Source organism: Nerophis ophidion, linkage group LG20 (assembly GCF_033978795.1).
Source record: "Nerophis ophidion isolate RoL-2023_Sa linkage group LG20, RoL_Noph_v1.0, whole genome shotgun sequence".
NCBI classification, from domain to species: Eukaryota; Metazoa; Chordata; class Actinopteri; order Syngnathiformes; family Syngnathidae; genus Nerophis; species Nerophis ophidion.
This window is the reverse complement of record NC_084630.1, coordinates 5,493,511-5,510,452: the sequence shown is the minus strand read 5'-3', so window position 1 is coordinate 5,510,452 and position 16,942 is coordinate 5,493,511. Positions and strand designations below refer to the sequence as shown.

Below are 16,942 nucleotides of genomic sequence, written 5' to 3'. Positions count from 1 at the left end.
TTAGGTACCATATAATCTCACTAAAACACTAGTAACACAATAAACAGATAAGGGATTTTCCAGAATTATCCTAGTAAATGTTTCTAATAACATCTGAATCGCTCTCACTTTCCTCGCCTTTTTTTTTTTTTCTAGTCTTTCACACTCACTTTTTTTTCATCCACGAATCTTTCATCCTCGCTCAAATTAATAGGGAAATTGTCGCTTTCTCGGTCCGGATCGCTCTAGCTGCTGGTGGCTATGATTGTAAACAATGTGAGGATGTGAGGAGCCCTACAACCCGTGACGTCACGCGCACATCATCTGCTACTTCCGGTACAGGCAAGGCTTTTTTATTAGCGACCAAAAGTTGCGAACTTTATCGTCGATGTTCTCTACTAAATCCTTTCAGCAAAAATATGGCAATATCGTGAAATGATCAAGTATGACACATAGAATGGACCTGCTATCCCCGTTTGAATAAGAAAATCTCATTTCAGTAGGACTTTAAACAGGATTAAATTAGGGCTTGGCGATATATTGATATACAAAAGTGCACTTTATTTGTTTTAAACTATTGTAGTGGCGTTCTGTACAAAAAGTGCACTTTAATTTAGTGTTGTTTTATTATATGTCATCTTAGTGACATCATGCACCAAAGTGCACTAATAGCTTGTTTTGGTAAAATGTCTCAAACAATCTTGCACTTTCTGTTTTGAAATGACATAAAAGTTTGTGCCACTGCTTAATAACTGTTTAATAAATACACTTTTGGTCAATTGACTTAGTTGTGATTTCCTTCTCTGCATGAAAGTTTAAAATAAGCATATTTTAATAATAATGCAGTATGAAGAATAATTTTTAATGTAGACACATAGTATCATCATACTGCTGTGATTATATGTATCAAGTGTTCATTCAAGGCCAAAGCAAAATATCGAGATATATATGGTGTATCGAGATATGGCCTAAAAATATCAAGATATTCAAAAAAGGCCATATCACCCAGCCCTAGATGAAATATCTTTAAATAGTAAAAAAAAGTTACATTTTTTTGCTTATCAGGCACTTTCTATGTCAGACTAATTTGGACTAATTGACAAAAAAAAGGTATTTTAGTAAAAAAAAACAAAAACTCTTTTGACCTATATTTCTACTTTTCGTGGTGTAGGTTGTGCTGCAGGGTTGGAAATAGAAAGAAATAGAACAATGTGCATATGCCAGTGGGTTGCCATGAGTCACATTGCAATGACTTGTCCCCGTGGGCCCGCACTCACGCTGCTTTACAACAGAAGTCCTTTTACATGTGCCATCACTTCATCATACATTGCTGCATTTCTGCAACTTTTCTGACTTTGTCGATTGTTTTTAGTCATAGAGCACGGTGGAGGCTATCAACAAAACTTGCTTGAAGGGGCGACGGTACTAATTACATAACATGTTACATGACATTACCAGGAATTGATGAAAGTTAAAGTACCAATGATTGTCACACACACTCTTGGTGTGGCGAAATTATTCTGCTGATCCGCCTCCGCTTGAGATGGTTTCCTGTGGACGGGACTCTCGCTGCTGTCTTGGATCCGCTTTGAACTGAACTCTCGCGGCTGTGTTGGAACCACTATGGATTGAACTTTCACAGTATCATGTTAGACCCTCTCGACATCCATTGCTTTCGGTCCCCTAGAGGGGGGGGGGTTGCCCACATCTGAGGTCCTCTCCAAGGTTTCTCATAGTCAGCATTGTCGCTGGCGTCCCACTGAATGTGAATTCTCCCTGCCCACTGGGTGTGAGTTTTCCTTGCCCTTTTGTGGGTTCTTCCGAGGACGTTGTAGTCGTAATGATTTGTGCAGTCCTTTGAGACATTTGTGATTTGGGGCTATATAAATAAACATTGATTGATTGATTGATTCTCTGCATTTGACCCATCACCCTTATCACCCCCTGGGAGGTGAGGGGAGCAGTGGGCAGCAGCGGTGCCGCGCCCGGGAATCATTTTTGGTGATTTAACCCCCAATTCCAACCCTTGATGCTGAGTGTTAACGTGGACCCTGACTTAAACGTATTCGGCTGTTACCATTTAGTGGTCAATTGTACGCAATATGTACTGTACTTCACGGTGGCAGAGGGGTTAGTGCGTCTGCCTCACAATACGAAGTTCCTGCAGTCCTGGGTTCAAGTCCAGGCTCGGGATCTTTCTGTGTGGAGTTTGCATGTTCTCCCCGTGACTGCGTGGGTTCCCTCCGGGTACTCCGGCTTCCTCCCACTTCCAAAGACATGCACCTGGGGATAGGTTGATTGGCAACACTAAATGGTCCCTAGTGTGTGAATGTTGTCTGTCTATCTGTGTTGGCCCTGCGATGAGGTGGCGACTTGTCCAGGGTGTACCCTGCCTTCTGCCCGATTATAGTTGACATAGGCGCCAGCGCCCCCCGCGACCCCAAAAGGGAATAAGCGGTAGAAAATGGATGGATGGGTGGATGTACTGTACTGTGCAATCTACTAATACAAGTTTCAATTAATCAAACATGTAAGCAATTATTAACTTTGAGTTAATAATTGAGTCTTGAATCTTTCTATTTGTATTAGGCAAAGTGGGGGTTATCATTAATAACTATATGGCATGTCTACAAGCATGCTGGGTTCAGGTCCACTTCTTCCAAGCATGTCATGGCCATGAAAGTGTGCCATGCGTGAGTAAGTATCAGAACACTTGCACAAACCCCACTTTAGGTGTCCATTGTGCCCAAACACAGTACCAAGTGTGAGTGCACCCTAAGTTTGTAAATGGCGACTTAAAAGGGATCTATTATGCAAAACTAACTATTTTTACCTATTAGTCCCTGTTTTGTATACTTGGGATCCGTATAAGTCCTGGAAATTTGAAATCCAATCATTGAGGTATGGCTGATATATTTATAAAACAATCTTGCCTTACTTCATACTTCCTTCAATTTAGCCTATTTGTGATGTTTTTCTCCCTTGTTGATGTCAGCAGATACAGTGGGGCGAAAAAGTATTTAGTCAGCCAGCGATTGTGCAAGTTTTCCCACTTAAAATGATGACAGAGGTCTGTAATTTTCATCATAGGTACACTTCAACTGTGAGAGACAGAATGTGAAAAGAAAATCCAGAAATTCACATTGTAGGAATTTTAAATAATTTATTTGTAAATTATGGTGGAAAATAAGTATTTGGTCAACCATTCAATGTTCTCACTGATGGAAAGAAGTTTTGGCTCAAAATCTCACGATACATGGCCCCATTCATTCTTTCCTTAACACGGATCAATCGTCCTGTCCCCTTAGCAGGAAAACAGCCCCAAAGCATGATGTTTCCACCCCCATGCTTCACAGTAGGTGTGGTGTTCTTGGGATGCAACTCAGTATTCTTCTTCCTCCAAACACGACGAGTTGAGTTTATACCAAAAAGTTCTATTTTGGTTTCATCCGACCACATGACATTCTCCCAATCCTCTGCTGTATCATCCATGTATCCATTTTGGTATAAACTCAACTCGTCGTGTTTGGAGGAAGAAGAATACTGAGTTGCATCCCAAGAACACCATACCTACTGTGAAGCATGGGGGTGGAAACATCATGCTTTGGGGCTGTTTTTCTGCTAAGGGGACAGGACGATTGATCCGTGTTAAGGAAAGAATGAATGGGGCCATGTATCGTGAGATTTTCAGCCAAAACCTCCTTCCATCAGTGAGAGCTTTGAATGGTTGACCAAATACTTATTTTCCACCATAATTTACAAATAAATTATTTAAAATTCCTAAAATGTGAATTCCTGGTTTTTCTTTTCCCATTCTGTCTCTCACAGTTGAAGTGTACCTATGATGAAAATTACAGACCTCTGTCATCATTTTAAGTGCGAGAACTTGCACCATCGCTGGCTGACTAAATACTTTTTTGCCCCACTGTATCTCCATACATGGTAGGGGTTTACCTGAAGAGCTCCGCTTTTGTAGTTTGACGTTGAGATCCTTCCTTTTCTCTATCCTCTTGTTGTGGGGCAGACTGGCCCGTACACGCACATGCATCCTCCGCTGTTGCCATTTCTAATACAAAGTAGCTTATGGTACGAACTTAAATTTGTCAGGAGACTCCATATGGAAGCGCTAACATCTTCAACATGGCTGGTGGATTGGTTGGTTCAGGTTGGGGTCAGTTTAATTCAAACATGCATTTGAGGAGAAGGCCGAGTTGAAGTGGAGGCACGTAAATAAGATTGGCCACAAAACGGCGCATCCTGAAAAGACGGTCAGAAAGCGGCTTGGAAAAGGTCCGTAAAACCCCGGGCGAATCATACCAAAGACTATAAAAATGGGACCCATTACCTCCCTGCCTCGCACTCGGCATCAAGGGTTGGAATTGGGGGTTGAATCACCAACAATGATTCCCGGGCGTGGCCACAGCTATTTTCACTGCTCTTCTCACCTCCCAAGGAGTGATCAAGGGTGATGGGTCCAATGCAGATAATAATTTCGCCGCACCTAGTGTGTGTGTGACAATCATTGGTACTTTCACTTTTACTTTGAAAACATAAATCTATGCAACGTTTTGACCAAACAACCACCATTACATATTATGTAAACCACAAGAAAGTGTTATAAATGTTGAAAAAATTTAATAAATACAACCCTTTTTAAAGGGGCCATTTTATTATTTTTATTAGTATATTATTGTATTTTGAAATGTTATTAAAAAAAAAAATTTTTTTTTTTTTTGTAATTTTTTTATTTAATTTTATTTTTTGCACATAGAGCATCTTTAAGCCGCTTTCTGACCGTCTCTTCAGGATGCCCCGTCTTATTTATGTGCCTCCACTTTGACTGTGTCTTCTCCCCGACAGCCAAGATCGAGTTTTTTGTGCTTACAAGTCTACTGACAGATTGAAGTTGATGCTTTGTATTAGAAAATTGAACAACGTAAATGGAGATAAGTAGAGGTAAAAGACTGCAACTCCTTACGGGCATTCTTCAATTTTCTTCCTGGATTTTTATCATCGGACTGTGGGATTGACACCATTTTCTCCTGTTGATTGCGTAATGGCTGCAAGTAGTGAAAGTTCCATCCCGCACAATTAAAGGGGAACATTATCACGATTTCAAAAGGGTTAAAAACAATAAAAATCAGTTCCCAGTGGCTTGTTGTATTTTTTGAAGTTTTTTTCAAAATTTTACCGGTCCTGGAATATCCATTAGAAAGCTTTAAAGTGCCTTTTTTTCGCTCTCAGCGAAGACACTGTTCATTTCCCTGTGACGTCATACAGTGCTGCCAATGTAAACAAACAATGGCGAATAGCACAGCAAGATATAGCGACATTAGCTCGGATTCAGACTCGGATTTCAGCGGCTTAAGCGATTCAACAGATTACGCATGTTTTGAAACGGATGGTTGGAGTATGAAAGTATTGAAGAAGAAACTGAAGCTATTGAGCGAATAGCTATTGACACTATTCATAGCCATAGCATGGCCGAATAGCTGCGTTAGCATCGCCGGTAAAATGTGTGGACCAAACGATCAGGACTTTCGGATCTTGTGACACTGGAGCAACTTAAATCCTTTGATTGGTAAGTGTTTTTTCGCAGTAAATGTGGATGGAAGGAAACATAATATAGTTGCAAATGCATCTGCAGGTTATCCATACATCTCTGTGCCATGTCTGCTTCAGCACCACAGTCGATTAACGTAGCATGTTAGCATCGATTAGCTGGCAGTCACGCCGCAACCAAATATGTCTGATTAGCACATAAGTCAACAACATCAACAAAACTCACCTTTGTGATTTTGTTGACTTTATCGCTGCAAATGCATCCATATATCCATACATCTCTGTGCCATGTCTGTCATCGCCGGTAAAATGTGCAGACACTCCAGCACATTCAATGGGGGTCTGGTGGAAGATGTCTTGCCACTTTCGCATCTTCGGGCCAGTGGTGCAACTTGAATCCCTCCCTGTTAGTGTTGTTACACCAGGGGTGCCCATTACGTCGATCGCGAGCTACCAGTCGACCGCGGGGGGTGTGTCAGTCGATCTCCAGCCAGGCTTTTAAAAAAAATAGACTTAAAAATTAGTGATCATCAATCTTCACCAAGACGTCACTTAAATGACATTCACGGTACCGGAGGGTCTTGTGAGATGACGCTGGCTGCTGCAAGATCATTATTATGAAAATATGACCGAGAGGAAGGCGAGAAACACTTTTTATTTCAACAGACTCTCGCGCCGTACCTTCCGTCAAAACTCTAAAGGCCGACTGCACATTTCCTATCTTCACAATAAAAGCCTTGCTTCATGCTGCCTGCGCTAACAAAATAAGAGTCTCAGAAAGCTGGCGTGCACAAGTGATGTGCACGCCAGCTTTCTGAGGGATCGCTTGTGCACGCCAGTTTTCCGAGACTCTGTATTTGTGCAGTCGGCCTTTAGAGTTTTGACGGAAGGGACGGCGCGAAAGTCTGTTGAAATAAAAAGTGTTTCTCGCCTTCCTCTCTGTCATTTTTTCATAATAATGAACTGGCAGCAGCCAGCGTCATCTCACAAGACCCTCGGGTGCCGTGAATGTCAATCAAGCAAGCTACGGAATTTGCCGCCAATGTTTTTCTTGTAAAGTGTATGGAAGCTGGATGAATTAGATGCCAAAAAGCAACCACTTTCATGTGGTATTGTACAGAAAGGACAACTTTTTTTCTCCTCCATTTGAAAATGTGGGCGTTATCATCATTACTGTCTGATTCCAATCAATGCAAGTCATCAGAATCAGGTAATACACCAACTTATATTCTTGTCTTTGTGAAAGAAAGACATCTATATGTGTTACACATGCTTGTATTATCATTAAACACATTTAACTTGTTTACAAAAATGTCTCTTTCATAAATAAATAAATATAAATGATATATATAAATGAGGTAGATCCCCTCGAGTTGGTCAATTGAAAAGTAGCTCGCCTGCAGAAAAAGTGTGGGCACCCCTGTGTTACACCCTCCGACAACACACCGACGAGGCATGATGTCTCCAAGGTTCCAAAAAATAGTCGAAAAAACGGAATATAACAGAGCTGAGATCCGGTGTTTGCAATGTGTTGAAAATGTAAATGGCGGCTGTATTACCTCGGTGACGTCACGTTCTGACGTCATCGCCACAGAGCGATAAACAGAAAGGCGTTTAGTTCGCCTAAATTCACCTATTTAGAGTTCGAAAATCGGTTAAAAAATATATGGTCTTTTTTCTGCACCATCAAGGTATATATTGACGCTTACATAGGTCTGCTGATAATGTTCCCCTTTAACTTATCGGTTTCTACAGCTCATAAATGATTGGTGTTCTGTTTTAATCCCTCAAACATGCAGAATGATTTACTTCTACATGTGAATTATTCCTGTGACACTTTAGGCGTTTAAAGTTGCAGAGGAGCAGCTTGGAATCCCTGCACTCTTGGATGCAGAAGATATGGTGGCTCTCAAAGTCCCGGACCGCCTCAGCATCCTCACCTACGTCTCCCAGTACTATAACTACTTTCATGGACGCTCTCCAAGTGAGTGTCACCGCCGCTCTCTCTCTCCTTGTCTCGTCATCCTCATCATTATCGTCGTTTGTTTGCAGTTGGAGGTGTAGGCGCCGTAAAGCGACCTGCCGAGGTACCCGCTGACGGGCCGGCCGGGAAGAAAAACCAGGCAGTGGTCTCCAAAGTGTTCCGGCCGTCTAAGGAAAATAACCCTCCACCTTCTTTTGCTGCCACACAGCCTCTTCCTCGCCCGAGAGAAACAAGAAACAATGTGCGCGTAAAAGCAGCTTAAAATGTCTACAAACTGTAAATAAAATACTGAATTACAAGCATTTCTCTTCTCTTTTAGGAGTTTCCAGCAGAGGAATCCCATCAGGTTGGAACCCTGAGTAACAAGTGTGTGTCCTGCAAGCAGCACGTTCACCTGGTGCAGCGACATCTAGTGGACGGGAAGCTCTATCACAGGAACTGTGCAAAGTAAGACTAAATATTGTAAATGTTTGATATAAGGATGAAATTGGTCTCTGGACGGACCGTGTACCTTCCGTTCACTCTGTTTCAAATTCTGAAACGCAAATTCAAAAACAAAATTAAAGCTGCAAGCAGCGTTGGTCGGGCCCGCCTTTGGCTGCTGCCGCCGAGACTCAAGCCCTGGACCTACATAGAAGTTTTTTATTCATGTCTCTACGACATTCCTAACAGAATTTATAAGCAGTTTTGTCTGTGTTTTTTCTTAGGGGGCGCTAGAGCTTACTTCTGATTTTTGGGGTTTGGTTTTTTATTAGATGGCAATTTTCGCCAGTCCTGAAGCATGTTAAGGGGTTAAATTACAGATCGTTTTTTCTGGATGTTGTTGATAAATGGCTTTCGCTTTGCATAGTAGTGCTTTAACTTGCACCTTGAAGCATTTTAAGGGGGTCAAATTACAGCTCAAAGAGGCAAAAATGACGTTTTTTAGGAAAATTTGCGCAGGTTTTTTTGATGGTGCGTAAAATCCAAACCGGAGCAGTAATCAAAACTCTTTCGATAACTTTTAATTAAAAGGGTTCAAACTCTCCTGTGCGAGTTTGAATTTGAAACGACAAACGCACTCAGAGGAGATAACGTTTGAAAAAGGTGACGGGCGTTTACAAAACTTTTATTTTGAAGGGGTAATTTTTAAATTCCTGTTGATTTTTGCTGAAGGATGTTGATCATTAAAATGTAGGTCTAAGTGAGACCTACATGGAGGTTTTTGTTTCATGTCTTTCCGACATTCCTACGGGAAGTTACAAGCAGTTTTGTCTGTGTTTTCTTCCTAGGAGCAGTTTTTTCTGTGTTTTATTCATATTATTTTTGAGTTTTGGGGTTTGGTTTTTTCATTATATCGCAATTTTTGCCAGTCCTGATGTGTGTGCCAAGTTTGGTGAGTTTTGAAGCATCTTAAGAGGGGTCAAATTACAACTCAAAGAGGCAAAAATAGCATTTTTTGCGAAAATTTTGCTTTGAAGGGGTTTTTGCCAACTTCCTGTTGATTTTTGCTATAGAAGTTTAAATTGGGAAATGTAGGTCTAAGTCAGGTTTTTGTTTCATGTCTCTACAACATTCCTAACGGAAGTTCCAAGCAGTCTGTTTTTTGTTTTTCCTAGGGGGTGCTAGAGCGCATTTTTGATTTTTGGGGTTTGGTTTTTCTATTAGATGGTCATTTTCGCCAGTTCTGATGAGTGTGTGAAATTTGGTGAGTTTCGAAGCATTACAGTTCAAAGAGGCATCGGAATAATAATAAATAAAGAATAATAAAACGCACGAAAAACAATAAGTCCTTTGGTCATGCGGGCCCTAATTAAGGCTGTTTTTTTATTTTTGTTATGCATGGCAAATTTTAAAACAAACAAAAAAGGGTTGATTTTCATTAGGATATTGCCATCAAATGGGATTTTGTGCTGTTTTCCTTTTATGGATTTTTATTTTTCCAGATAAACACAAATATCGAATATATGTTCATCCGAAATGCAAACATGCGTGGTTATGTGTGATGACAAATTGATTCGGAAGCAGTACCTTCCTTCCGTTCATTCTATTTCTAATTCTTAAATACAAATCAAAAAACAAATATTTCGGGACATTTTTTCTTTTTTTATTTCTTAAACAAAAGTTGGACAAGTATTTAATGAGACTTTTTTTAAAACGACAATAGGACTCCTGCTGAACAAAGATGTTACCGTTATGCTAAAAACATGCTAAACGCAAAGGAAAAGCTAAAATACTGCTTCTGGTTCAATTTGTCATCACACAGATAACCAGACATTGTGCATTTTGGATGAACATATATTTGATTTTGGTGCTTATCTGGAAAAAATGTATTCATTTAAGGAAAATAACACAAAATCCAATTTTGTGGGAATATTTTAATGAAAATTGACCATTTTTTGTATGTCTTAAAATCTGCCATATGCAATAAAAATAAAAAAACAACCCTAATTGAATTTTTTAATTTGCATTTCAGAATTCCAAATCGAATCGAATGAACGGGAGGTACACTGACCCTGTTCATTGCGGCCATTTGTTTTTTGTTTCCAATAGAAAAATAGTTTGACATAAAAATCTATTTTCCCGTTTTTTTCTTTGCTTTTATAAAAACAGAAAACAGATCGCTGTCCGTTATCCATCTGCTATCCCAATGTAATAATGTGTTTGAAAATCAAAATTGGGAATTAAAACTACGAGTGGGAAACAATTTTTTCTATAGCTGGTACGGATGTCTGATAATAACGAACTGCCAATATTATCGGCCGATAAATGCTTTAAAATGTACTCTCTAAAATTATCAGTATCTGTTTCAAAATAATCTGTATCGGTTTCAAAAAGTAAAATTTATGACTTTTTGTAAAACGCTTCTGTGTACACGGACGTAGGGAAAGGTACAGAGCGCCAATAAACCTTAAAAGAACTTCCTTTGCGTGCCGGCCCAAACACATAATATCTACGGCTTTTCACACACACAAGTGAATGCAATCATACTCAACAGCCATACAGGTCACACTGAGGGTGGCTGTATAAACAACTTTAACACTGTTACAAATATGCGCTACACTGTGAACCCACACCAAACAAGAATGACAAACACATTTTGGGAGAACATCCGCACCGTAACACAACATAAACACAACATAACAAATACCCAGAATCCCTTGCAGCACTAACTCTTCCGGGACGCTACAATATACACCCCAACCCCGCCCACCTCAATCTCCTCATGCTCTCTCAGGGAGAGCATGTCCCAAATTTCAAGCTGCTGTTTTGAGGCATGTTGAAAAAAAATAATGCACTTTTTGACTTCAATAATAAATATAGCAGTGCCATGTTGGCATTTTTTTTCCATAACTTGAGTTGATTTATTTTGGAAAACCTTGTTACATTGTTTAATGCATCCAGCGGGGCATCACAACAAAATTAGGCATAATAATGTGTTAATTCCACAACTGTATACATCGGTATCGGTTGATATTGGAATCGGTAATTAAGAGTTGGACAATATCGGAAAAAGCCATAATGTGACATCTCTAGTAGCTGGTATTCTGACACGTGACTTCTTCCCGTAAGTGGAAAAAGCCGGGTTGGTCGACCAAGCTAAGATGGCTGTTGTACAACAAGCAGCGCAAGTACAAAAGAGGCTTAAATCTTCCTGGAAAAAGCAGATAAAAGCAAAAATTCAAATAGATCCCTACATTTTATTAAAAAAAGATTTGTCAAGTGATATCAAGTATTACGTCGGTCGCATTCTCAGACATATCGAACTATTGTGCTCCAGACGCCATTCTACACAACCAAAGTGATGAAAACTTAGAAAAGTATGGAGGTCTGCAACTTCTTTGTGTGTGGCTGAGTCAAGTAAATTGGCATCAAGGTTGCATTTCATGAGTTAACTTTGTGTCTAAGCTGCAATGTTTGTTGCTGTTGCACGCACCGTTTACGCGTAGCGTGTTTTTCCCCGTCTTTATCAAAATAGAACTACAGATGTCAACATTGTGTATATGTTGAAAGCTTCATTTATGATTGTTGCTTTTGGTAAACGCTTAATAACTCTTCTAGGTTTTGCTCACATTTGCTTTCTTTGATCGAGACTCGCCGAGTTGGTGCTTTTCAAAACATCCATCCATCCATCATCTTCCGCTTATCCGAGGTCGGGTCGCGGGGGCAGCAGCCTAAGCAGGGAAGCCCAGACTTCCCTCTCCCCAGCCACTTCGTCTAGCTCTTCCCGGGGGATCCCGAGGCGTTCCCAGGCCAGCCGGGAGACATAGTCTTCCCAACGTGTCCTGGGTCTTCCCCGTGGCCTCCTACCGGTTGGACGTGCCCTAAACACCTCCCTAGGGAGGCGTTCGGGTGGCATCCTGACCAGATGCCCGAACCACCTCATCTGGCTCCTCTCGATGTGAAGGAGCAGCGGCTTTACTTTGAGTTCCTCCCGGATGGCAGAGCTTCTCACCCTATCTCTAAGGGAGAGCCCTGGAAACTCATTTGGGCCGCTTGTACCCGTGATCTTATCCTTTCGGTCATGACCCAAAGCTCATGACCATAGGTGAGGATGGGAACGTAGATCGACCAGTAAATTGAGAGCTTTGCCTTCCAGCTCAGCTCCTTCTTCACCACAACGGATCGATACAACGTCCGCATTACTGAAGACGCTGCACCGATCCGCCTGTCGATCTCACGATCCACTCTTCCCTCACTCGTGAACAAGACTCCTAGGTACTTGAACTCCTCCACTTGGGGCAGGGTCTCCTCCCCAACCCGGAGATGGCACTCCACCCTTTTCCGGGCGAGAACCATGGACTCGGACTTGGAGGTGCTGATTCTCATTCCGGTCGCTTCACACTCGGCTGCGAACCGATCCAGCGAGAGCTGAAGATCCCGGTGCTTTTCAAAACACTCGGAGCAAAAATGTGTTTAAGAAATACAAATAATACCAAGATTATTTCCCACTAAAATGGGAAAAAACATACGTTAAAAATATATCAAACAAACCTTTAAATCGGATCGGTGCGGCGTCTTCAGTAATGCGGACGTTGTAACGATCCGTTGTGGTGAAGAAGGAGCTGAGCCGGAAGGCAAAGCTCTCAATTTACCGGTCGATCTACGTTCCCATCCTCACCTATGGTCATGAGCTTTGGGTCATGACCGAAAGGATAAGATCACGGGTACAAGCGGCCCAAATGAGTTTCCTCCGCCGTGTGGCGGGGCTCTCCCTTAGAGATAGGGTGAGAAGCTCTGCCATCCGGGAGGAACTCAAAGTAAAGCCGCTGCTCCTCCACATGGAGAGGAGCCAGATGAGGTGGTTCGGGCATCTGGTCAGGATGCCACCCGAACGCCTCCCTAGGGAGGTGTTTAGGGCACGTCCAACCGGTAGGAGGCCACGGGGAAGACCCAGGACACGTTGGGAAGACTATGTCTCCCGGCTGGCCTGGGAACGCCTCGGGATCCCCCGGGAAGAGCTAGACGAAGTGGCTGGGGAGAGGGAAGTCTGGGTTTCCCTGCTTAGGCTGTTGCCCCCGCGACCCGACCTCGGATAAGCGGAAGATGATGGATGGATGGAAACCTTTAAATGTAAAAAATATATTAAACAAACCTTTAAACAAGTGATCACTGCAAACTCATGAATCCTTCAGCTCTGCTCCCTTGGAATAGAGTGTGAGCTGCATTATTTTCTTCTCGTTTACACCTTTTTGATAACCTCTCCAGGAATTCACAAGAAACATTTTTCATTTGCACGATTTTAACGGTTCGAAAACAACACAAGCAAAGGGCATTTTTTCTTTGAAAAAGCCCAAGTGGTGCCTTGTACTCTTTGAAAACAGAGTTAGCTTGACCACCAGTAGCATTTATTGGGCGGGATGTGACGTCAGTGACGTCCTACCAATTTCCAGTTCAATGTTTGGACAAATGGGTTTAATGCGCGGGTGCAGTGTCTCTTTTCATATGCTTTCTGTGAGTGACCCGAAACAACAATAGAAGAAGTAAAGCGATGTGCACAGACCTGTTTGCCTGCTCAATAGAGAACCAAATGTGTCACCTTCCATTTCTCTGAACATTAAAACATAGAAGGGAACTCTTGGCCGCGACAAACTTGTTTTGATGACACTTTCCCTGTTCTTTGTCTTCTTCATTTGTTGTTGTTCTGGGTCACTCACAGACCAGGATCCTGAAAAGAGAGACAGCGCATGTGCAATCCAGAAAATAGATTTCCACTAGTTGTTTTAATTCCTATTTTCGACTTTCAAACACGGCTTCACGGTGGCAGAGGGGTTAGTGCGTCTGCCTCACAATACGAAGTTCCTGCAGTCCTGGGTTCAAATCCAGGCTCGGGATCTTTCTGTGTGGAGTTTGCATGTTCTCCCCGTGACTGCGTGGGTTCCCTCCGGGTACTCCGGCTTCCTCCCACTTCCAAAGACATGCACCTGGGGATAGGTTGATTGGCAACACTAAATGGTCCCTAGTGTGTGAATGTTGTCTGTCTATCTGTGTTGGCCCTGTGATGAGGTGGCGACTTGTCCAGGGTGTACCCCGCCTTCCGCCCAATTGTAGCTGAGATAGGCGCCAGCGCCCCCCGCGACCCCAAAAGGGAATAAGCGGTAGAAAATGGATGGATGGATGGACTTTCAAACACATTTATTATACAGATCACAAATAATGAATAACGATCCGTTTTCTGTTTTTTGTTTTTTATTATCAAACCAAAAAACGGGAAAAGTGGATTTTTATGTTAAAAGTGAAGTGAATTATATTTATATAGCGCTTTTCTCTAGTGACTCAAAGCGCTTTTACATAGTGAAACCCAATGTCTAAGTTACATTTAAACCAGTGTGGGTGGCACTGGGAGCAGGTGGGTAAAGTGTCTTGCCCAAGGACACAACGGCAGTGACTAGGATGGCGGAAGCAGGAATCGAACCTGCAACCCTCAAGTTGCTGACACGGCCGCTCTACCAACCGAGCTATGCCGGAAAAACAGATGGCCGCGATGTACATGGACCAAAATCCTACAAAAAAAGAAAACAAATGGCAGATGTATGATAAAAATATAAAAAAAATAGTTAGTTTTTTTTGTGTGTTACATGTATGTAAAACAAATAAGTTTTACTTTAAGTCAGGGGTAGGGAACCTATGGCTCGAGAGCCAGATGTGGCTCTTTTGATGACTGCCTCTGGCTCTCAGATAAATCTTAGCTGACATTGCTTAACACGATAATTATGAATAATTTCGCTGGTAATCACAGTGCTAAAAAGAACGTGCAAAATATAAAACATTCTCATGCATTTATATCCATCCATCCGTTTTCTACCGCACCCGTTCAAGAAGTCGCATTAATGGTAAGAAGTATTGTATGTCACGATTGGGGGGTTGCAGCTTACTGCGGGGTCGTTCTCCCAGGAAGGCAGACGGACTACTCCGGACATGGCATTTAGGTAAAAACATGATTTAATTTTAACTAAAAAAATATACAAACAAAAATCGCTCACAGCGGAGGCACAACTTGGGCTAAAGAATAAAGCTAACGCATAAACAGACTAAGAACGTAAATCAAACAAAACTTACTTGGCATGGCATGAAGCACGAAACTATGGCAAGGCATGAAACAAGTCAGCACAGGGCGACTGACTGGCAAAGACAAGCTTAAATACTGCCTCTGATTAGTGCTCGGGAAGCAGGTGAGCGGGCGTTTTGTCCACCAGAGACAGGTGGACAAAATGAGTAACCAAAGAAACCAGACAAGGGAGTGGAAAAAAACAGGAACTTAAAGAGTCCAAAGGACAAACAGCACATGGCCAAACAAAAACATGATCAACATTATTGGTTAGCTTCAGCATAACAATGTTATTAAAAAGAATAAGAGACTTATTATACTCAAAAAATGTTGGTCTTACTTAAAAATGCACACATTTAGTTGTATTCAGTGTTAAATAAGATGATATGGCTCTCACGGAAATACATTTTGAAATATTTGGCTTTCATGGCTCTCTCAGCCAAAAAGGTTCCCGACCCCTGCTTTAAGTGAACACTTTTGCACCAAAAATGCTGCTCAAACAACTAATAATAATGTTATTATTAATATTAACAATAACAATATCAAGTAAAATGTATTTGTGCTACTCTATTAACCATTAAGTTAACAGATCCTTCAAACTAATTTACACATTTGTTCTGAAGAAACAGCAAAAAATGTCAGTGTTCTAAAGAAACTAAACGCTGTGAAATTACATATTTTTATCACCTTAAATGAGTCAACTTTTTAAAACTTGTATAGCCTGTAATAGACATATCAAATACTTTTTTTTAGTATTTTATTGTTTTATGATAAGAAAACTATTAAAAAAAAATGCCATTTTTATAACACACACTTTTTTTTATTTTATTGCACACACCGTTGTAAAAGTTGATAAGGACACACACTTTTAGTTTCAGTCGCAAGTCACCATTGGGAAAAAAACAAAAGGGCATTTTCCTGCATGCTTTAATTGGAAATAAGCAGCGCCATCTGGTGGAAAGTATGAATGATATACCAGAAGTACAAATGGAAATCTTAACATGAAGGATTGCATTAGACCGCTGGTTCTCAACCTTTTTTCAGTGATGGACCCCCTGTGAACATTTTTTTAATTCAAGTACCCACTAATCAAAACAAAGTATTTTTGGTTGAAAAAAATCAATCAATCAATCAATGTTTACTTATATAGCCCTAAATCACTAGTGTCTCAAAGGGCTGCACAAACCACTACGACATCCTCGGTAGGCCCACATAAGGGCAAGGAAAACTCACACCCAGTGGGACGTCGGTGACAATGACTATGAGAACCTTGGAGAGGAGGAAAGCAATGGATGTCGAGCGGGTCTAACATGATACTGTGAGAGTTCAATCCATAATGGATCCAACATAGTCGCGAGAGTCCAGTCCAAAGCGGATCCAACACAGCAGCGAGAGTCCCGTTCAGAAAAAAAAGAGATAAAGAAGTAAAATACAGCACTATGTCATCAGTTTCTGATTTATTAAATTGTATAAAAGTGCAAAATATTGCTCATTTGTAGTGGTCTTTCTTGAACTATTTGGAAAAAAACTATATAAAAATAACAAAAAATTTGTTGAAAAATAAAGAAGTGATTCAATTCTAAATCAAAATTTCTACACATAGAAGTAATCAACAACTTAAAGAGCCCTCTTTGGGGATTGTAATAGAGATCCATCTGGATTCATGAACTTCATTCTAAACATTTCTTCACCAAAAAATAAATATTTAACATCAATATTTATGGAACATGTCCACAAAAAAATCTCGCTGTCAACACTGAATATTGCATTGTTGCATTTCTTTTCACAGTTTATGAACTTACATGCATATTTTGTTGAAGTATTATTCAATAAATATGTTTATAAAGGATTATTGAATTGTTGCTATTTTTAGAATATTAAAAAAAAAT

At 40.9% G+C, this 16,942-nt stretch overlaps 1 protein-coding gene across 3 annotated transcripts in view; it reads left to right on the top strand.

The window, feature by feature from the left end:
• The window catches only part of LOC133538673 (MICAL-like protein 2), a 60,481-nt gene that overhangs the window by 17,318 nt on the left and 26,221 nt on the right, over nucleotides 1–16,942 (top strand). For all 3 annotated transcript variants that reach the window (XM_061880365.1, XM_061880364.1, XM_061880367.1), the window contains exons 3-5: nucleotides 7,384–7,525; nucleotides 7,594–7,766; nucleotides 7,845–7,972. In XM_061880365.1, the coding sequence (XP_061736349.1) occupies nucleotides 7,384–7,525; nucleotides 7,594–7,766; nucleotides 7,845–7,972 (443 nt within the window). The remainder of the gene's footprint in view (nucleotides 1–7,383; nucleotides 7,526–7,593; nucleotides 7,767–7,844; nucleotides 7,973–16,942) is intronic.